Here is a 17044-nt window from a genome sequence, read left to right on the forward strand (position 1 = left end):
CAATTGTATTTGTGGAAACAGGCGAGGAGAGGGAAAAATGCAGATGTCAGCTCTTGTGGTGGCCCACCCACGTCACGTGGCATGATGATTAGTAGAGTCAAGCAGCAGAGTCGGAGGACGCCAGGGCACAGGCAGGCTCCTGGGAAGCAGATCAACGCTTCTCTCTCAAGTTACTGATTACACCCCAGCTCTGACCCTTGCCAGTCACCACTGGTTGTACAAGGATGCCTGGTAAAGTGAGGCAGCCCTGTGTTCTCCCATCTGATGGCTCTTTCCCATCTCTTCTTTATTTGACTTGGGGTTTGAGAGGGAGGCTAGCTTTTGCCTCCATTTATTCGTCCATCTCATGGGGAGACTCATTTCTGTATGAGTCTCGGATAGATTTAGAAACACAGCACTGTCCTAGGGAAAGCAAGGAATCTGGGGCTACAGGACAAGACCTGTATGAGGGAGGGAGGGACTGTGTGCCCAGAGTCCTTTGAGACCCTCCCAACATATGCACTCCACTTAAAATTACCCAGGATGGGGATGAGAGTGCATTATAAGAAACAGGCCAGGTGCAGTAGCTCACACCTGTAATGCAAGGACTTTGGGAAGCTGAGGCAGGAGGATTGCTTGAGTACAGAAGGTTGAGATCAGCCTGGGCAATATATAGTGGGACCTTGTGTCTACAGAAAAATTTAAAAATTAGCCAGGTGTGGTGACAAGTGCTTATAGTTCCAGCTACTCGGGAGGCTGAGGCAGGAGGATTGCTTGAGCCCAGGAGTTCAAGGCTGCATGAGCAGTGATCATACCACTGCACTCCAACCAGGGTCACAGAGCGAGACTCTGTCTCAAAAACAAACAAACAAACAAAAAAACAAACACACAAACCAGAAAAACCCACAAAACATCAAAGACCAACAAAGCCTAAAAGCACACCATACCACCAGGTGCCCTAGCTGACATAATGCTAGCTGCAGTTGCTACCTGGCCAGGAGTCTTCTCTCTGGCACAAAGCAGAGGAGTGCTGGGACCCAGGGAGACACCCAGCACTGGCTAAATTATAAGTAGGGTAGTAATGCACCTGTATGTTGCATGGAGCAGATGGATGTCAGGGCTAGAGTAATTCTTATGAAAAAAAGCAGGATTTGGGAGAAAGCCTGAACCTCTTCCCTCTGCACCCCTCATTTTCTGTCCTCTTTTCTCCCAACTCTCCAAAATTATATCTAAACTTCATGAGCTTCCATGGTGAAGCATATATAATTCAGATATATACTCTTCCAAATATAGAGTTTATTTTCCTGTATATTTTGTTCACCATGTAGTAGGAATGACCAAAGTCTACAGAGGAGGAAGCTTGCCAGAAACAGGCCAGAGCCACTCAGCTAGTGAACACGGGAAGCAGGGCTTGCACAGGTCCATGCCTCCAAGTCAGGTGCTTCTTGCCCTGCACATTCTACAGCTTCCTCTTTCTAAATGGAGCTTGGCTTCCAGTTAGGCCAGGGCTGCATGATGACATCTTCAGAACTACAACGTTCAGGAACTTTACGAAAGACTCCGATAGAAGCGACAAGTCATTCTGAGCTTCCTGTCCTGCCCCATGGGAGAGGACCAAATGAGCTGCCACTCCTCTGTTCCTGGTCGCCATGTTCTTGCCTTTCAAAGACAGAGCTGCTCCCTTCCTGATGGCAGTGTGGCCCAAGCACTGGGTTATGCTGTCTGGGATGCCACCCTCTCGCAGCATGCCTTCCCTAGAGGTCTCGGAGCTGGACCGGCTGCTGCCTTGTGATATCTGGGATGGCTCCTTCATTACTATGCCCTTTCGCTGCTACGCACAATACTGTGGGGAGGGGTTTAGGCACAGACCCACAATGCCAAACTGGCTTCCCAAGGGACTGGCTACCTCTGCCATGGCCTCAAAGGCAAGGAATCAGAAGGCCACCTACAAAGTCATGGTGCAGGGATCGGGAGGCTGCCACTTATCACTGCTGCACCCCCTAATTCCATAAATACCTCTCAGCATCCATGAATCTGGTGACCAAACACTGCCATGCTGTTGCAGTAGGGAACCCACTGTCCGCCCCAACTGTTCCTGCCTCAAGTGTCTCTGACCTTGCTAGGCAGCAGAAAACATCAAAGAGCAGGAAGGGAGCTTCAGCTCATGTTCACTTTCCAGATCTTTCTAATTCATCTATTGCCAGAATATAATTCATGGCTAGACCCTTGGCTGCAAGAAAGTCTGAGAAATGTGGCTTTACATGCTCTGGCCACTGCAGTCCAAGGAGGAGTGTAAGATGCTAAGTGCCAAACCACCATATCTACCATATATGGGGAGAAAAAAATATTGAATTCTTTTAAATAATCAATGTTCCAAAGATTTTCAACTGTTTCTAACATTTATTTAATGAAATTAAACAAAAATCACGTCTGTGAAGATTATGGGCATATTCACATTTGCTAAGAATTCTCTTAACCATCAAAAGGCAACTTCTTTCCACTGGTATTGCCATTGCAAAGTTCAGAGGGTTTCTCATCCATTAGGAGGCGTGTGTGTGTGTGTGTGTGTGTGTGTGTGTGTGTGTGTGTGTAAATCTTATACATATGTATTATATATAATATAGGTGTATATATAATATACATACATATATAACAGGTATGTCTATGTACATAGATGTATATATGTATACCTAGGTGTATATATCATATAAACATAGGAATATATTAAATATGTATAAAATATATAGACATATGTATATATCATATATAAAATATAAAATTTATATAAAATATAAAATTTATATAAAATATAAAATTTATATAAAATATAAAATTTATATAAATTATAAAGTTTATATAAAATATAAAATTTATATAAATTATAAAATTAATATAAAATTTATATAAATTATAAAATTTATATAAAATATAAAATTTATATAAATTATAAAATTTATATAAATTATAAAATTTATATAAAATATAAAATTTATATAAATTATAAAATTTATATAAAATATAAAATTTATATATATAAAATATATATATTATACATAAAATGTATATATATTTTATATACACACGGATATGAATGCTGAGGCTAATTTAAAAATACATTTTATATATACACATATATCTATATATATTTATATACACATATCAACGTATTTTATATATGTACATATCTATATATTCTATATCCTATCTATATATCTTATATATATGCACATATCTATATCCTATACATATATACTTCTATATATAGATGTGTGTATGTGTATATATGGTATATATTTCCTAAAAAGAATGGTTTTTTATTTTTAAATTACAGAAATAATATAAGTATTATTTAAAGTCTGAAAAATAAAGTCAAAGCAGTTGCCTATAATCCTCCATCACTAGCACAGTAACCATGCGATTCTTTTCCTGAGCACATTTACATCTTTGTGAATGTAATGGTTATAGAATTTTGTTTTGTTTTTTCACCTAACATTACATTATAATCATCGTCCATGTTGTGTAATGTAAATTCCACTTGTAAAGGCTGCATAATATTTCACTAATATTATGCACACATCATAATTTCCTTAGCCATTCCCTTCTGGTTGACCATTTAGGTTGTTTCCAATGATTTACTGCTATAAGGAATGCTTTGAAGAAGAGCTTCATGTGTATTTGGGTTTTTGTTACATTCCCAGAAGTGGGGCAATGGGTTCTTATAGACTTAATGCTTAAAGGGCATCCACTTAAAAATAAGGATCAACAGCTTCTGATCAGTATTTCTTAAAAACGACCTTGGAAAAATAGAGTTTTCTCTAGCCATTACAGAGATGGCTAAGTAAAAACACAGAGCCTGTTTTTACTTATCACATCCTTAGCACTCAGCTTGCCAGCTACTGTCTGCAGCTACCAAAACTAGGGAAACAGTGCTCTTGGCCCTGACGCCTCTATTGACCTCTACCCATGCTCACATTACTGTATCTCAAATCCCTAAGAGCTGCTTGGGATGCTGATCACGGTGAGGGCAGAGAGTTGGCTCAGCCTCTTCAGGGTCTTCCCCACCCTTTCATATCTCAGGATCCAGCTTTCCTGATGAGAAGCCTTGTCTAGATAAAGCAGGGAGGCCCTGGTGCCTAGAAGTTGATCAACCCAAGTCATCTTAAGCCCTGGAACATGCAATTTAGATGGACACTTCCAGAGGCAGACAGATCCCTCCCCTACTTTCTGATTTCTCCCTTTTCCCCCAGACTGGAGCAAAACAATATTAAAACAGCCTGGGTTACACTTTACTGAAGAGGCCAGCTTAGGACGACTTTAAGAACTAGGTGACCACAGTCTTAAGACAGGCAGGGGCAAGGCTGTAAGATTTTACTCTCAGCCAGTTCACACTCCTACTGTGAGATCAGGCCTCTACAGACCTTATGGGCGTATCAAACCCAAAGAAAATTTCCTGGAGGTGCCTACTCAGAGGGGCTCCCTCCTGGTCACTCCTTATAGCCTTGCTCGGTCCAGGGCAGGGTAGGTTCGTCCTCTCGGTGAGAACAAGAGGAACACATTTAGCTCTGCATTATGTATTTAGGTTGAGAGAAACAATTTCGAATGAATGGGGGTCTCTCCAACAAAGCAGTCTAGAACGGGCCCCTGAGTTTTAAATTCAGGCCTTAGGAATGCCAAAGCTCGCTGAGCGATTCTGTTTGCAAACCCACCGGCCCCGGGGGCGGATTTTCCCCGAGACACTGTCACCCATGCCTCCAGCTCTGGGCAGACCCCACTGCGGCCCCTCCCCAATGACCTCCCCTGCCCCTCGCGGACCAGCCCATCCTCAAGATAGTACAACTTTCCGGGACACCCCACGTCTCCTCTCGCCCCCGTCCGGTTGCTTGGAAATATGCACGGGACGGTGACGTCACACAGGGAGGCGGGTCCCCACTGTCCCTCACACCAATGGCGCGGCGGCCGCCCGCCTCTCGGTTCCCGGCTATTGGTGTCTCGGGCCGCTGCGCTCCACCCCAGCCCGCCATGGCGTCAGGCGCCGCGGCCCCGGGGAGGTGGCTCCCACTTTAAGAAGTGAAGTTTTGCGCCCCTCCCCCTCCCTGCCCACCTCCTGCAGCCTCCTGCGCCCCGCCGAGCTGGCGGATGGAGCTGCGCAGCGGGAGCGTGGGCAGCCAGGCGGTGGCGCGGAGGATGGATGGGGACAGCCGAGATGGCGGCGGCGGCAAGGACGCCACCGGGTCGGAGGACTACGAGAACCTGCCGACCAGCGCCTCCGTGTCCACCCACATGACAGCCGGAGCGATGGCCGGGATCCTGGAGCACTCGGTCATGTACCCGGTGGACTCGGTGAAGGTGAGGCGCGGGGGGACTTCGGGGACGCAACGAGCGGAGGAGGAGCGCGCGCGCGCGCATTTGCATCCCGCGCGCCGGCAGCCTCGGGGCAGCGTCCCGAAACCGAGCTCTCCCCAGGACCGCGGCTGGCCGGGGTCTCCCCAGGAGCAGCTGCGCGCAGCCTGGGCGCCGCGCCTTCCGCCGACCCCGCGAGGGTGCCCAGTCCTCGCCTCGCACTGCCCGCTGCTCCAGCCGCGTGCCCGGCCCCGGTTGCTGGCGGCGCTGAGGCGGGGGAGGAGGAGTGGCGAGCACCGCTGGCTTCGGCGGCGACTGGGCTCCCGGGGGACGCGATCGCTGAAGCTCTGCACAGTCTTACCACGCTGGCCGTTCGGGCTGGCTGGGGCCGCCCACACGTGCGCGGTTTCCGAGGGAGCTCCCCGCAGGGGAAGCCCTCACCACGCTGGAGCTGAGAAACGTGTGGCCCTGGCCCGGCCGCGCGCCCTCGGGACTTGGTGTGTGGCTGCTGCTTCCCGGGTTATTTCGGGAACTTGGGGCCGGCAAGACTTCTCTCGACTAGTGGCAGCTCTTTACTGGTTCGACAGCGGCCGGTGGGATCCCCTTTCTGAGGGTTCCTGCACTTCTTCCCCCGACTTTGGGTCGCCGAGCCGCCGGGAGGCAATGACGTTTGCCTTCTCCTTTTGCTTACCGGGAGGTGGGTGGGCTTGTGCCTTACAGCCCTTGCTGTGGATTGTGTGAGAGGCACTCGGTTTCCTTTAAACCGTCTGTCACTTGCCCCGGTAGTTTTAACTGCATCTCTGTAAAGAGGCAGCGTTAGTAGGTGCATTTTGCCTGGTAGACTGAGAGCTGCCCTCTGTCAGCCTGCCCAGAACACCCCAGGGCCAGGATAGAGTGGTGCAGGAAGTAATGCCAGTATTGACTGTTACACGTTGCACTTTTATAGGCATACCTCATCTAATTCATGCAACAGCCCTGGGGGTTAACAGATGAAGAAACTGAGGCGCAGAGAGGCGAACCGATTACCTTGCCCAGGCTCGTACACCACCTCCTGTCCTCTGGCTGCAGCTGCAGTGTGCTTTGGGGGATTCGGAGGCCTCTCTAGGTGGCAATTATTTTGCAAGGCATCCCCAGCAGCTTTATCTTGTTGCTGATGCTGGTCCTGCATGAGCAGGTATGAAGGCCAGAAAGTATAGCTCAGAGGGTTTTCCCGGCTCTGGGGAGCTCGCTTGGAGCCAGCAGTCAGTGTCTGGACAGGCAGAAGTCCAGTGAGGAAAGACATGGGTTTCCAAGGTGCTGCTGGACCTAAGCCTGAGCCATCACCCATCTGTCCTTTCAGTGTCCCAGTGGGGAGTTAGAGGAATGGTTCTCATCTCCAGGAAAGACACTGGACTGATACCAGGTGGCATTTGTATGGGAAAGAATCCCTCAAATGTAATAAAATTCTCTATGATTGAAGCTGTTGTCTCAACTGCCCTGGGCAGAGCCTGGGGAGTTAGGAGCAGGGAGGTGTTATTTGAGCAGGCCTTAGTCCTGCTGGTGTCTTGAGATGAATGTTCTATTCGGGAACCCCACGGTGAGTTCACTTCAGAGCATCATTTTAGCTAATTTTTAGGATTAGAAATAATTAGTTGTGCCTTCTGAGCACCCTTTGACACTCTCAAGAGGCGTTTCTCACATGTTTAAATTGTGTGATCTGTGTTTAGTTTCTCCCTGCCCCATAGATGTTGATATGTTTTGGTTCAGATGTCACCTGTGTACTTAGTATTACTTTCCATAGCAGTTTTCACCTGTGGACAGGTTAACGTGGCGTGAATGGTAGAAGGAGCCGGTCTGGTTTTCCTAGACAAGTCTGTAAAACAAGGCGTGGGTTAGCTAATCAGTGAAGTCTTCTAGGTTCTGGGATTATAACTGACCCTTAGGGGCCCTTCCATGCTGAAGTGTGCAGGGTTGGTTTTGAGGCTGCCACTGGGTGCCAAGGTCTGCCAACATCAGCACAGTTGTCTCTCCAGCATGAGGAGTCAGGGGTGCATCCTCCATCATGGAAAGGCTTGGGGGAGACCACACCTGTGTTCCTCTTAAGTATTTTGGATGATGGCAAAGACCGGGAGTAACTGAGTCAAGAGACCTGGGTTGGGCTTCAAGCCCTGCTCTCACTTGCTTCATGCCTTGGGCACTGTTCTTTGCCTTAGTTTTGTCACCATAAAGTGGGGACAGTGGACCTGCTCAGTCCCTCTCCACATTTTTAACCTATGCCCCGTTTCTCTGAACACACAACACCCATCGTCCTCTTCTATGTTACTTGAAATATCAAAAGAATTATTACAGCTGAAAACAAATCTATGTAAATCGGATCTTGAAAGAGAGAAAGCTTTCTCCAATTTTGAAAGGCACCATTTTTAACTCCGATCTTGTAATGACAAATAAGAATGTTGAATCGGCTGGCTTTTTTATATCCTAGGTAATGTGGACTGTGGAACTCTGTGCTGGTCACTTTCAACCCTGAACCTGATGCTACTTATTTTGCAGTTCTAACTGCAAAGTTGGCCTGGTGGATGCTTCCCATTACAATACTAAATTTGCTTCTTCATGAGGTCACACCTCACATCCCTAGTGTCACTTTAATAACTAGTGTTTTTTACATGGTGGGCCGTGACCCATTAGTGGGCTCTGCATTTAAAAATAAATAAATAAATAAAATAAGTTATTAGCGAGAGTGTAAAAATACGGGTGTGCCTGGCATGCAGTGGGAGAAATGTTGAAATTCTGTTTGGGTTGTGTGTGTGTCTCTGAGTGCATTTTACAGACGTGTAAAATGTACTTCTGGCTGGGAGTTCTGGTCAAACAAATATGAAAACCACTGAACCTGAGAAAATATCTCTGGAGCCCCAGCAGGCAACACTGAGATTATGAAATGGGTATTTGGAAGACCTTTGGCAATTTTCCTGCTGCTTCCTGTGTCGTCTTCTTTCCCTTGGTCCTCCCGTGGTGGGATGTGAGCGCTCATTCATCCATAAAGGGCCAGTCTACTGGGACCTTTGGCTGCCCCTGCGATGACAGTGAGCAGCAAAGTGATACCCAGGGAGGGAGTATAGGGTCTCTGCAGGGCTCTCACCGGATGGTGGCAATGACTTACTCCTCTCTAGGCGGGACCTGGTGGCAGGTTTTCCATGAGCCTCTTTCTGGTGTTCCAGAGTGGCAGGGGGCACTTGGGGTGGATACAAGAACCCCTGGTCTGGTCAGGAGAGCTCAAGACTTGAAGAGCATGCCAGGTGGGTGGAGGAGGAAATTCCAACCAGATTAGGCACACCACTCGGAGACCATGCCGAGTCCCGCCTGGGGAAAGCAGGGGCAGAAGGAAACAGGAAAGATTTGAAGCCAGGGGACTTCCGCTGACCCTTTCACAACCCTTCTTTTGCTTTGCTTGTTGGGGGAAACCCTGCCTGTGACTCTCCTAGGATGAGCCCTCCTTTCCAGGTTGGTGCACCACAGAGCATTCACTCTAGGAGCCTCCTGGCTGACCTTATGGCGTGCACAGCCAGCCTGCCCAGCTCAGCAGAGCATTACCTCAACTTCTGACTTTTCTCCTCTTCTGAGTTTTCTCCTGGCTGCAGGCGGACTGGTAGGAAGGGTGCTGGGGGGCAGTGCAGGCAGCTGCCAGAGTCCCCTCCCACCCACTTCATTGCTTTCCAAACAAAGTGCAATTCGGTCCATGCCATTCAGCTTCAGAAGGGCGTGAAATCCCAAATTGCTCTAGTTCCTGGGACAAAATTATAATGATTTTTCTCTCTCCCTTCTTGTCTCCTCTCCCTCACATCCCCCTGCTCCCTTCTTTTCTGTCCTTTGATGAGAGGCGATTTCCTTAAAAGGTGAGTTCGGAGCGAGGAATCCAAAAAGCGGTATTCGTGAGCCGCAGTCCTGTTCATTGTTTCATGAACCCCCAGGCAGCCATGGCCTGCACCCCTCAGGCCTACCCTGAGGAGGGTGAGAACCTCATCCACTTTTCTCTGCCCTAAATTGGGGAGTGGCAGGCTGGAGCGTGGTTTGAGGGCCAGGCTGGGGTGTGGTTTGGAGGCGGGTGCCCAGGAGTACTGTGAACAGCAAAGGGGGCCTCAGCTTTTTAGTAGGGAGAGTTATTTGGGGTTGCATGGGAGGATTTAATCAGCTGCTTTGCGTAAACTATACAGGGGTGTGCACCTGGGGTGGGGGATGTGTGTATCACCTGGAAGGGAGGAATGTGCTTCCCAAACCTTTTCCTGGCTTCCACTTGGGCACATTTCAGCTGCATGTGGCCATCTCATTGAAGATGAGTTTTGTCCTGTCTTGCAGCAGTGACCAGTCTTGGGGAACCAGTCCCACTTTCTCTGTTTTTCAGTCTTGGGCTTCTGACTCTCTCTGACTTCAGGGGTTTCCTTCCTCTGACTCGTCGGATGAACTCACCTGCTGGCATGGAAGCCTTCAGCATCTTTCTTGAACCCCAGAGCTTTCTGGCTCTTTTCCTGTCTCCACTAGTACAGAACCTTTTCTTGTCAAAGAATTTGTGTTTTTGTTTTTGTTTTTAATCCGAAATACCGGCTGTCATGTCCCATCCATGCTGGCCACAGACATACCCCTGTGATCATGGTGTTGGCTGGACCACGCCAGGAGGCATGGCTTTGCCACTCCCATGCACACCTTGAATGTTGTGTCTGGCGTTTGTCATAGGAGGGGTATATCCAATCTCTTTCTCTTTTTTTTCTCCTTCTCTTTTTTTTTTTTTTTTTTTTGAGACACGGTCTCGGTCTGTCACCCAGATTGGAGAGTAGTGGTGTGATCGCAGCTCACTGCAGCCTTGACCTCCCAGGGCTTGAGTGATCCTCCCAGCTCAGCCTCCTGAGTAGCTGGGACTACAGGCACATGCCACCATGCCTGGCTAATTTTTTGTATTTTTTTTTTTTTGTAGAGATGGGGGCCTCAATTTGTTGCCCAGACTGGTCTTGAACTCCTGAGCTCAAGCGATCCTCCCACCTTGGCCTTCCAAAGTGCTGGGATTACAGGCATGAATCACCATGCCCAGCCTCTTTCTTTTTGTTGAACTGGAAAGCTTCCCTAAAGTTCCCTCAACCTTCCCTCAAGTTCCTACTGAGATGGATTTCCCACCCTTAGAGAACTATCTTGGGGTTCAAATTCCAGTCTTTGACTTACTGGTTGGGCAGGACACTTAGCTTCTTCATGTCCTTACTTGTAAAATGGGGATCCTGATTTTCTTCCTGCTTTCTCTTTCTTGACCCAGCTTTCCATTGCTTCTTTCCCACTTCCCTCATTTTTCCAGTGGGCCTTGTGGAAGTTCCTTGTTAACAAACTCCCTTACATCTTCCCCTCTTTACCAAATGTTTCTTTCACTCCCCCCTCCTGATGGAAATCCAGCTCCTCTTGCTAAGGGTTGGGAGCATGGACCCTTGAGTCCAAATCCCTGGGACCGGGTCCCATTTCCCAGTTAGGTGTGACCTTGGGCAAGTTTCTTAACCTGTCTGTGCTGTTTCCCTATCTGTAAAAAGGAGAAGAGATGGTACCAATCTCCCAGGATGGTTGTGAGGGTTAAGCCCTCGCTGCACTTCATGTGCCTGGTACACGCACAGAACAGTTGATACTCTCTGTTGTCTGCTCTCATCTTTATCTTCATCATCATCAGCATGATTGCCATCACTTTCTCTCATTCCCTGAGGACTCTGGCATCTGATGCACAGACTTCACCTCCACAGATCCTGTCCTCACCCTGAAGATGGCCCCTCTTTGTCCCCACCCGACTCAAGTCCAAATCGCTCTATTCCTTACACCTCTGAGTGAATGGCCTTCACCTCCATGGTGCCTTGACCTAACTCAGAACCTTCCTGAGATCTTAAATCCAGATTATTATAGCCTGGACCCCAAGATTGACTGCTGCAGCTGCTGGGGCCTTCAGTTTCTCTGCCTTTGGTCCTTCCAACCCTGGCTTGCCCCACCTGGGTCCTGGACAGCCCATCTGTCCCTTGGGCGGCGAAGCCCTTCAGGGGACATTCACACTGCCTCCAATGCGCATGCTCCCTGGCCTCAGCTCCACATGTCTGGGCAGCTGCTTGCATCCTTCACAGGGGTCCTGTTGCCCCTCAGCTCACCACCCTATTGTTGTCAGCCTCAGCCTGGCATCTTGCTTCCATGTCATAGGGAAACCAGGACCTCAATCAAACCCATCTTCCTGTCACTGTCCTTCCAAACTCTCTTGCCTTCCACCCCCACTGTAAGGGAACAGGTGTCTTCATTCCTTTAAGGTATATCAATGTGGCAGAGAAGGGAGATGTATACAAACCACCTTGACACCAGGATTTGAATACTGGCTGCACACCTGGGCACATTACCTAACCTCTTTAAGCTCAGGTTCCTTCTCTGCAAAGTGGGGATATGAATACTGTATTAGTCTGTTTTCAAGCTGCTGATAAAGACATACCCGAGACTGCGTAATTTATACAGAAAGAGAGGTTTAATGGACTCACAGTTCCACGTGGCTGGGGAGGCCTCACAATCATGGCGGAAGGCGAAATGCACATCTCACTTGGTAACAGACGAGAGAGGACAGAACCCAGTGAAAGGGGTTTTCCCCATATAAAATCATCAGATCTCGTGAGACTTATTCACTACCATGAGAACAGTGTGGGGGAAACCGCCCCCATGATTCAATTACCTCCCACCTAGTGCCTCCCATAACACGTGGGAATTATGGGAGCTACAATTCAAGGTGAGATTTGAGTGAGGACACAGCCAAACCATATCAAATACCAAGAGCTATTTTAAAGGGTTGTTGTAAGAATTAAATGAGGCAACATATGTAAAGTTCTTGCCGCAGTGCGTGGTGCGTACGTTGTCAATAAATGGTGATGGTATGTCATTTTTGTCCTCTCACTCTTGAGTGACTCAGTTCCAGGATCTTTAGCCTTCCTGCTCCATTGAGTTTTTCCCAAAAGTGTTTCTACAGATCCAAGCCCGTCCTGTCTTAAACAAACCCCAGACTTCTTACCTTGACCTCACATGCACCCCCAATATTTCTTCCCATAAACAAACTGTTGCCCCTTTTTTTCCTCCTTGAAACAACAAATGTTCTGAAAGAAGTGTTGACGCTGGTCTCTACTTCCTCACTGCCACCTCTGCTTCCTGGCTTTTGCACTGCCCAGCCACTGCCTCATAGAGACTTCTGGCTACCCATCATCTTCCTGGCCAACCCTGCTGCCTCTGTCCCTGCCAGGGGCACCTCCGAGAGGTGGTTGGCCCTGCGATCCTCAGTTTTCCTCTTTGGGCATGGCTTTTCCTCAGGAATGTGCCCTTCCACCTCATTTCTCCCCAGCACACGTGCCTCAGTTTCCTCCTGGGACCTGATGGCTCCCAGATCACTATCTTGGGCCCAGACTTTCTGGAGCTGAATCTCCAGTTGCCTCGGAGCCTCCTCAGACTCAGTGTGGCCAGAATGGTGGTCCTGGCTTCCCCTCGGGCCTGCCCTTCTGCCTCCTTCTGCACCCTGGGATGATCGTCAGCTTTTCTCCCGCCGCTGCCCTGTATGCAGGGAAGGCCTGCCTGTGGCTGTATCTGTAATACTTCTTGAATGTGTTTCCTTCTCTCCCTCCCCACAGCTACTTACTGCCTTGGTTCAGGGACCTGGATGTCTCCTCTTCCTTGAGATCCCAGACTGCCCAAGTTAAAAGTGAGTTTAGGCCGAGCTCAGTGGCTCACGCCTGTAATCCCAATACCTTGAGAGGCCGAGGTGGGAGGATCACTTGAGGCCAGGAGTTGGAGACCAGACTGGGCAACATAGCGAGACCCAATATGTACAAAAAGTAAAAACATTAGCTTGGCACAGTAGCCTGCGCCAGTGGTCTCAGCTCCTTGGGAGGCTGAGGTGGGGGGATTGCTTCAGCCTGGGAGGTCGAGGCTGTAGTGAGCTATGACTGGACCACCGCACTCCAGCCTGGGCAACAGAGCAAGACCATGTCTCAAAAAAAAAAAAAAAATGAGTTTACTTTCCCCTGCCTCACATTTCCCTATTGCCCATTTCTGCTTTGTTTTTCTCCCCAGCAGTTGTTACTTCTTAACACACACCATCGTTTATTTACATATTTTACTTATATTTATAGTATTATTTGTATTGTTTATGGTCTGTCTTCCCTCATCAGAATGTAGGCTTCAAGTGGGCAGGGATGTATGCTCTTCTGTTCACCACTGTATTCCCATTGCCAAAAACACAGTAGGTGCTCGGTAAGTATTTGATGGAGGAGCTTCTGCAGTTCATTCTGCACTTCAGTTGTGGCTGGTCCTGCTCTTCAGCCTCCAAGCCCAGCAGCTTCCTGGTGGGCTGCAGTTTTCTCATTGGAAATAGAGAAGAGTAGCAGTGCCGATTCTGCCTCCCTTGCAGGTCTTTTTAGTGCATCTAGGTGGAAAATACAGGCAGGTTTGCAGGGAACACAGTTTTCAAAGTATAAAGCTCAGTGCAGGTGCTAGGTCATGGTGTTTATTGTCACACTGGGATCCTGCGGGAGAGGTAAGTTTAGCTGATTGGAGTGGAAGATCCAGCTCGTTCTTCGTGGTGCCTGCCGCAGAGCCTGCAAGCCTGCAAGCCTGCAGAAAGACGGGGTAGCCACGTCTTTCTGCAGTTCACACCTGTGTCTCTCCCCACCTGATAATCCCTTAATACTTCTGTTTGCCTTGCATGTAAAGCCCGACCTTTGCATGGCAGGCACACAGACTGAAACTCTTTTCTCCTCCAGCCTTTCTTGGACTCATCCACAGAATGACAAAGAAGTATTCTGTGGATATTGGTTGAATGAAGGAAGGCACAGCTTTTTAAAAAAGATGAAAAAAAAAAGTTATGAAAAGCTTTAAAACTTGCTATTGGCTGGGCAGGTGGCTCACACCTATAATCCCAGCACTTTGGGAGGCCTCGGTGGGCAGATCACCTGAGGTCAGGAGTTTGAGACCAGCTTGGCCAACATGGTAAAACCCCGTCTCTACTAAAAATACAAAAATTAGCTGGGCACAGTGGCGGGCACCTATAATCCCAGCTACTTGGGAGGCTGAGGCAGGAGAATCACTTGAACCTGGGAGGAGGAGGTTGCGGTGAGCTGAGATCGCGCCGTTGCACTCCAGCCTGGATAACAGAGCGAGACTTCATCTCAAAAAAAAAAAAAAAAGAGAGAGAGAGAAACTTGCTATTAAACAAATTCCAGTTTTGATTTTTGTTTTGCATTGGTTTTGAATCCATGCATGTTATGGCCACAAAGACTTTCTTGGCTCCGTTGTCGCGTGTGTGTGTGTGTGTGTGTGTGTGTTTGTGTGTGTGGAGAACCCAGCAAGTAGCAGCTGTACCCCGATGAGGCAATGTCTTCATTTGGCCCCTCATGTCATTCCATGTTTCCTGAGTGCCCTCTTGGCTAGGCACTGTGCTAGACACTGGGCTACAAAAATAAGAATGCCTGGTCCCCGTTCTCAAAGTAAGCATGCTTCCTATAATTAGACCCTGAGCTAAGGCGACAGAACCAGCTCCCTTTCAAGACAAGAGTCACCTGTCTTGATGGACTTTCAAATGGGCTGGGGAACAATGTCTGGGGTCTATGGACTCTGGACTGCTCAAGCTGCTGCCGTCTTACAGGTCTACAGCCTACAGGGTAGCGTCGTTCTAGTTTCTTTGCTGGGCGCTCTGGAATTTGTTCCTTCTCCTGCAAGAGACAGTGGTCCTCAGTTGTGTTCCCTCCCCACCATCCTCACCCTCCCTCCCACGGTGGTTAGTCATTCTGGAGGCTCAAGTTGGCTCACAGAAGGTGCTCTTGAAAACATCCCCCACCCTCCTCGTAACCCCAGACAGTCAGGAAGGGCCGTTGTCGGGTACTAAGAGGTGTTATGGTTTCGCATTCGTGCTTTCTCTCTGAAGAGAAAACAAAACATGTTGAAATAGGGAGAAATCCCAGCAGCAGCTTGCTTGAAGCAAGGGTTGCATAACAGGTCTAGGAAACGTCTGGCCATGTGGGTCAAGTTGAGGGACTGCAGCCTTGTGTCACTGAGGGAACTTCTTCCGGGTCCACTGAGCCTCTGGATCCATCAGATCCATCCAGAGAGCCACTTGGAAGGCTCTGGGACCCTGAGGTCTGGCTGGCCACGTGGTCTGTGATGGCTGTGGCTGGTGAAAGAGAGACCCTGGCTGTTATTTAGCCAAGATTGTTTATTCCCTGGCATGGCCAGAAAGGGTGCATTTGAGACACTGCTGTGGGTGGGGGACCCAGAGGATGTTTGCGTGTCAGACTTACGCTGGTGTTGAGGCCCTAGAAAGGTCACTAAACTGGGGCGGGATGCAGGCCCCGTGAATTTAAGTCCTGGTCCTGCCATTAACCAGCTTGGAAACCTTGGGCTAATCATTTCTCTGGGCTGATTTTCTCCTTGTGAATCTAGACTAGTGTCATCTACTTCACCTTTTTGACAGGGCTGTTGGGAAGCTTAGGTGAGATAGATTTGTGAATGACTCTTGCAAACCTTAACACGCAAAGCTAATGACAGATTGTATCAGAGGCAATGTGCTTGATTATTAGAGCTGTTTAGGTTAACAGCACAACCTCTGGGGCCAGACTGCCTGGAGTGGCACCTGGTCAAGTTCCTGAAACCTCTCTCTGCCTTATTTTTCTCATCTATAAGATGGGGCTAATAACTTTACCCATTTCAGTGTTGCTGTGAGAATTAATTGAGATGATACACCTAGAATGTTAAGGCACATGGCAAATGCTCCATTAATATCAGCTTCTCTTGTTATTTCTAAAAGTATTACTTGAATCCCTGGGTATGTTTGTGTATTGCTGTTGCAATTGTTAATTATATTATTTTTGTATTGTTAGCTTTTATTTGGTCATTTGATCCTCAGCTCTCCTTTGAAGGTAAGAAAAGGCAGGTGTTGTTTCTCATTTCATATTTGAGAAAACTGAACTTCAGAAAAATTACATGCCCTAGAACTCGGGCCTTTTTCTGCTCCAGAGCTAAAAGCGAGAGAAGAGAGGAAGGGAATTAGGCTGGAGCAAGCCAGTAGGATGTTGGATGCAGACTCAGATGTTAATGGCAGCAGAGCCCTTGAGCTGGATTCTAGAATATGAGAAAGGGCTGAGATTGATGATGGGGCCCAGCTGCATTGTTGGGACGGAGGAGCCAGAGTTGAGTCGAGGGAGTAACTCCAGGAAATCGTGGCACCCAGAAAGCGTGGCACAGAATGCAGGGCTCTAACGTATAGTTAGGAGTTCTTTGGGCAAATACTCCAGCAAGCAAGGAAAAAGGATGATGACATATGGTTATTGCCACAGGATATTTTTGGTTGCGTCTGGCTTCTCTCACTGGAACAAATTGCAGCTGCTGTGACACCTTCTCATTTCAGCAGTGAGACGAAGTTGCATTTAATCTAGTGTTTTGAATTCGGACTAGTCTTGAAGATTCCTTTCCAGATCACAGTATATGTATATAAGTGACTTACTGGGAAGAGCACTACATCATAGTTCTGTGGTCCACTAAGGCTGCAGTTTTCTTATCTGAAATAAGGAAGGGTAATGGTGCCCATCCTGCCTCCCGTGGCAGGTCCGCTTATGCATGTAGTGAGAAAATACAGGCAGCCTTGCAGGGAACACTGCTTTAAAAGCATAAAGCTCTGTGCAGGTGCTAGGTCATGGTATTTATTATCACACTGGGATCCTGTGGG

General features: G+C 48.2%; 1 protein-coding gene across 3 annotated transcripts in view; it reads left to right on the forward strand.

The window, feature by feature from the left end:
* The first annotated feature begins 4785 nt into the window (after positions 1-4785).
* Positions 4786-17044, forward strand: part of SLC25A37 (solute carrier family 25 member 37) — an 80142-nt gene continuing 67883 nt past the window's right edge. The window contains exon 1 of one of the 3 annotated variants that reach the window (XM_054497373.1): positions 4786-5325. In XM_054497373.1, the coding sequence (XP_054353348.1) occupies positions 5116-5325 (210 nt within the window). In that variant the 5' untranslated portion in view covers positions 4786-5115. Of the gene's footprint in view, positions 5326-12956; positions 13028-17044 lie in introns of those variants that run through there. The other 2 variants (XM_054497374.2, XM_054497375.2) reach the window with 2 other exon arrangements.

This window comes from Pongo pygmaeus, chromosome 7 (assembly GCF_028885625.2).
Source record: "Pongo pygmaeus isolate AG05252 chromosome 7, NHGRI_mPonPyg2-v2.0_pri, whole genome shotgun sequence".
NCBI classification, from domain to species: domain Eukaryota; kingdom Metazoa; phylum Chordata; class Mammalia; order Primates; family Hominidae; genus Pongo; species Pongo pygmaeus.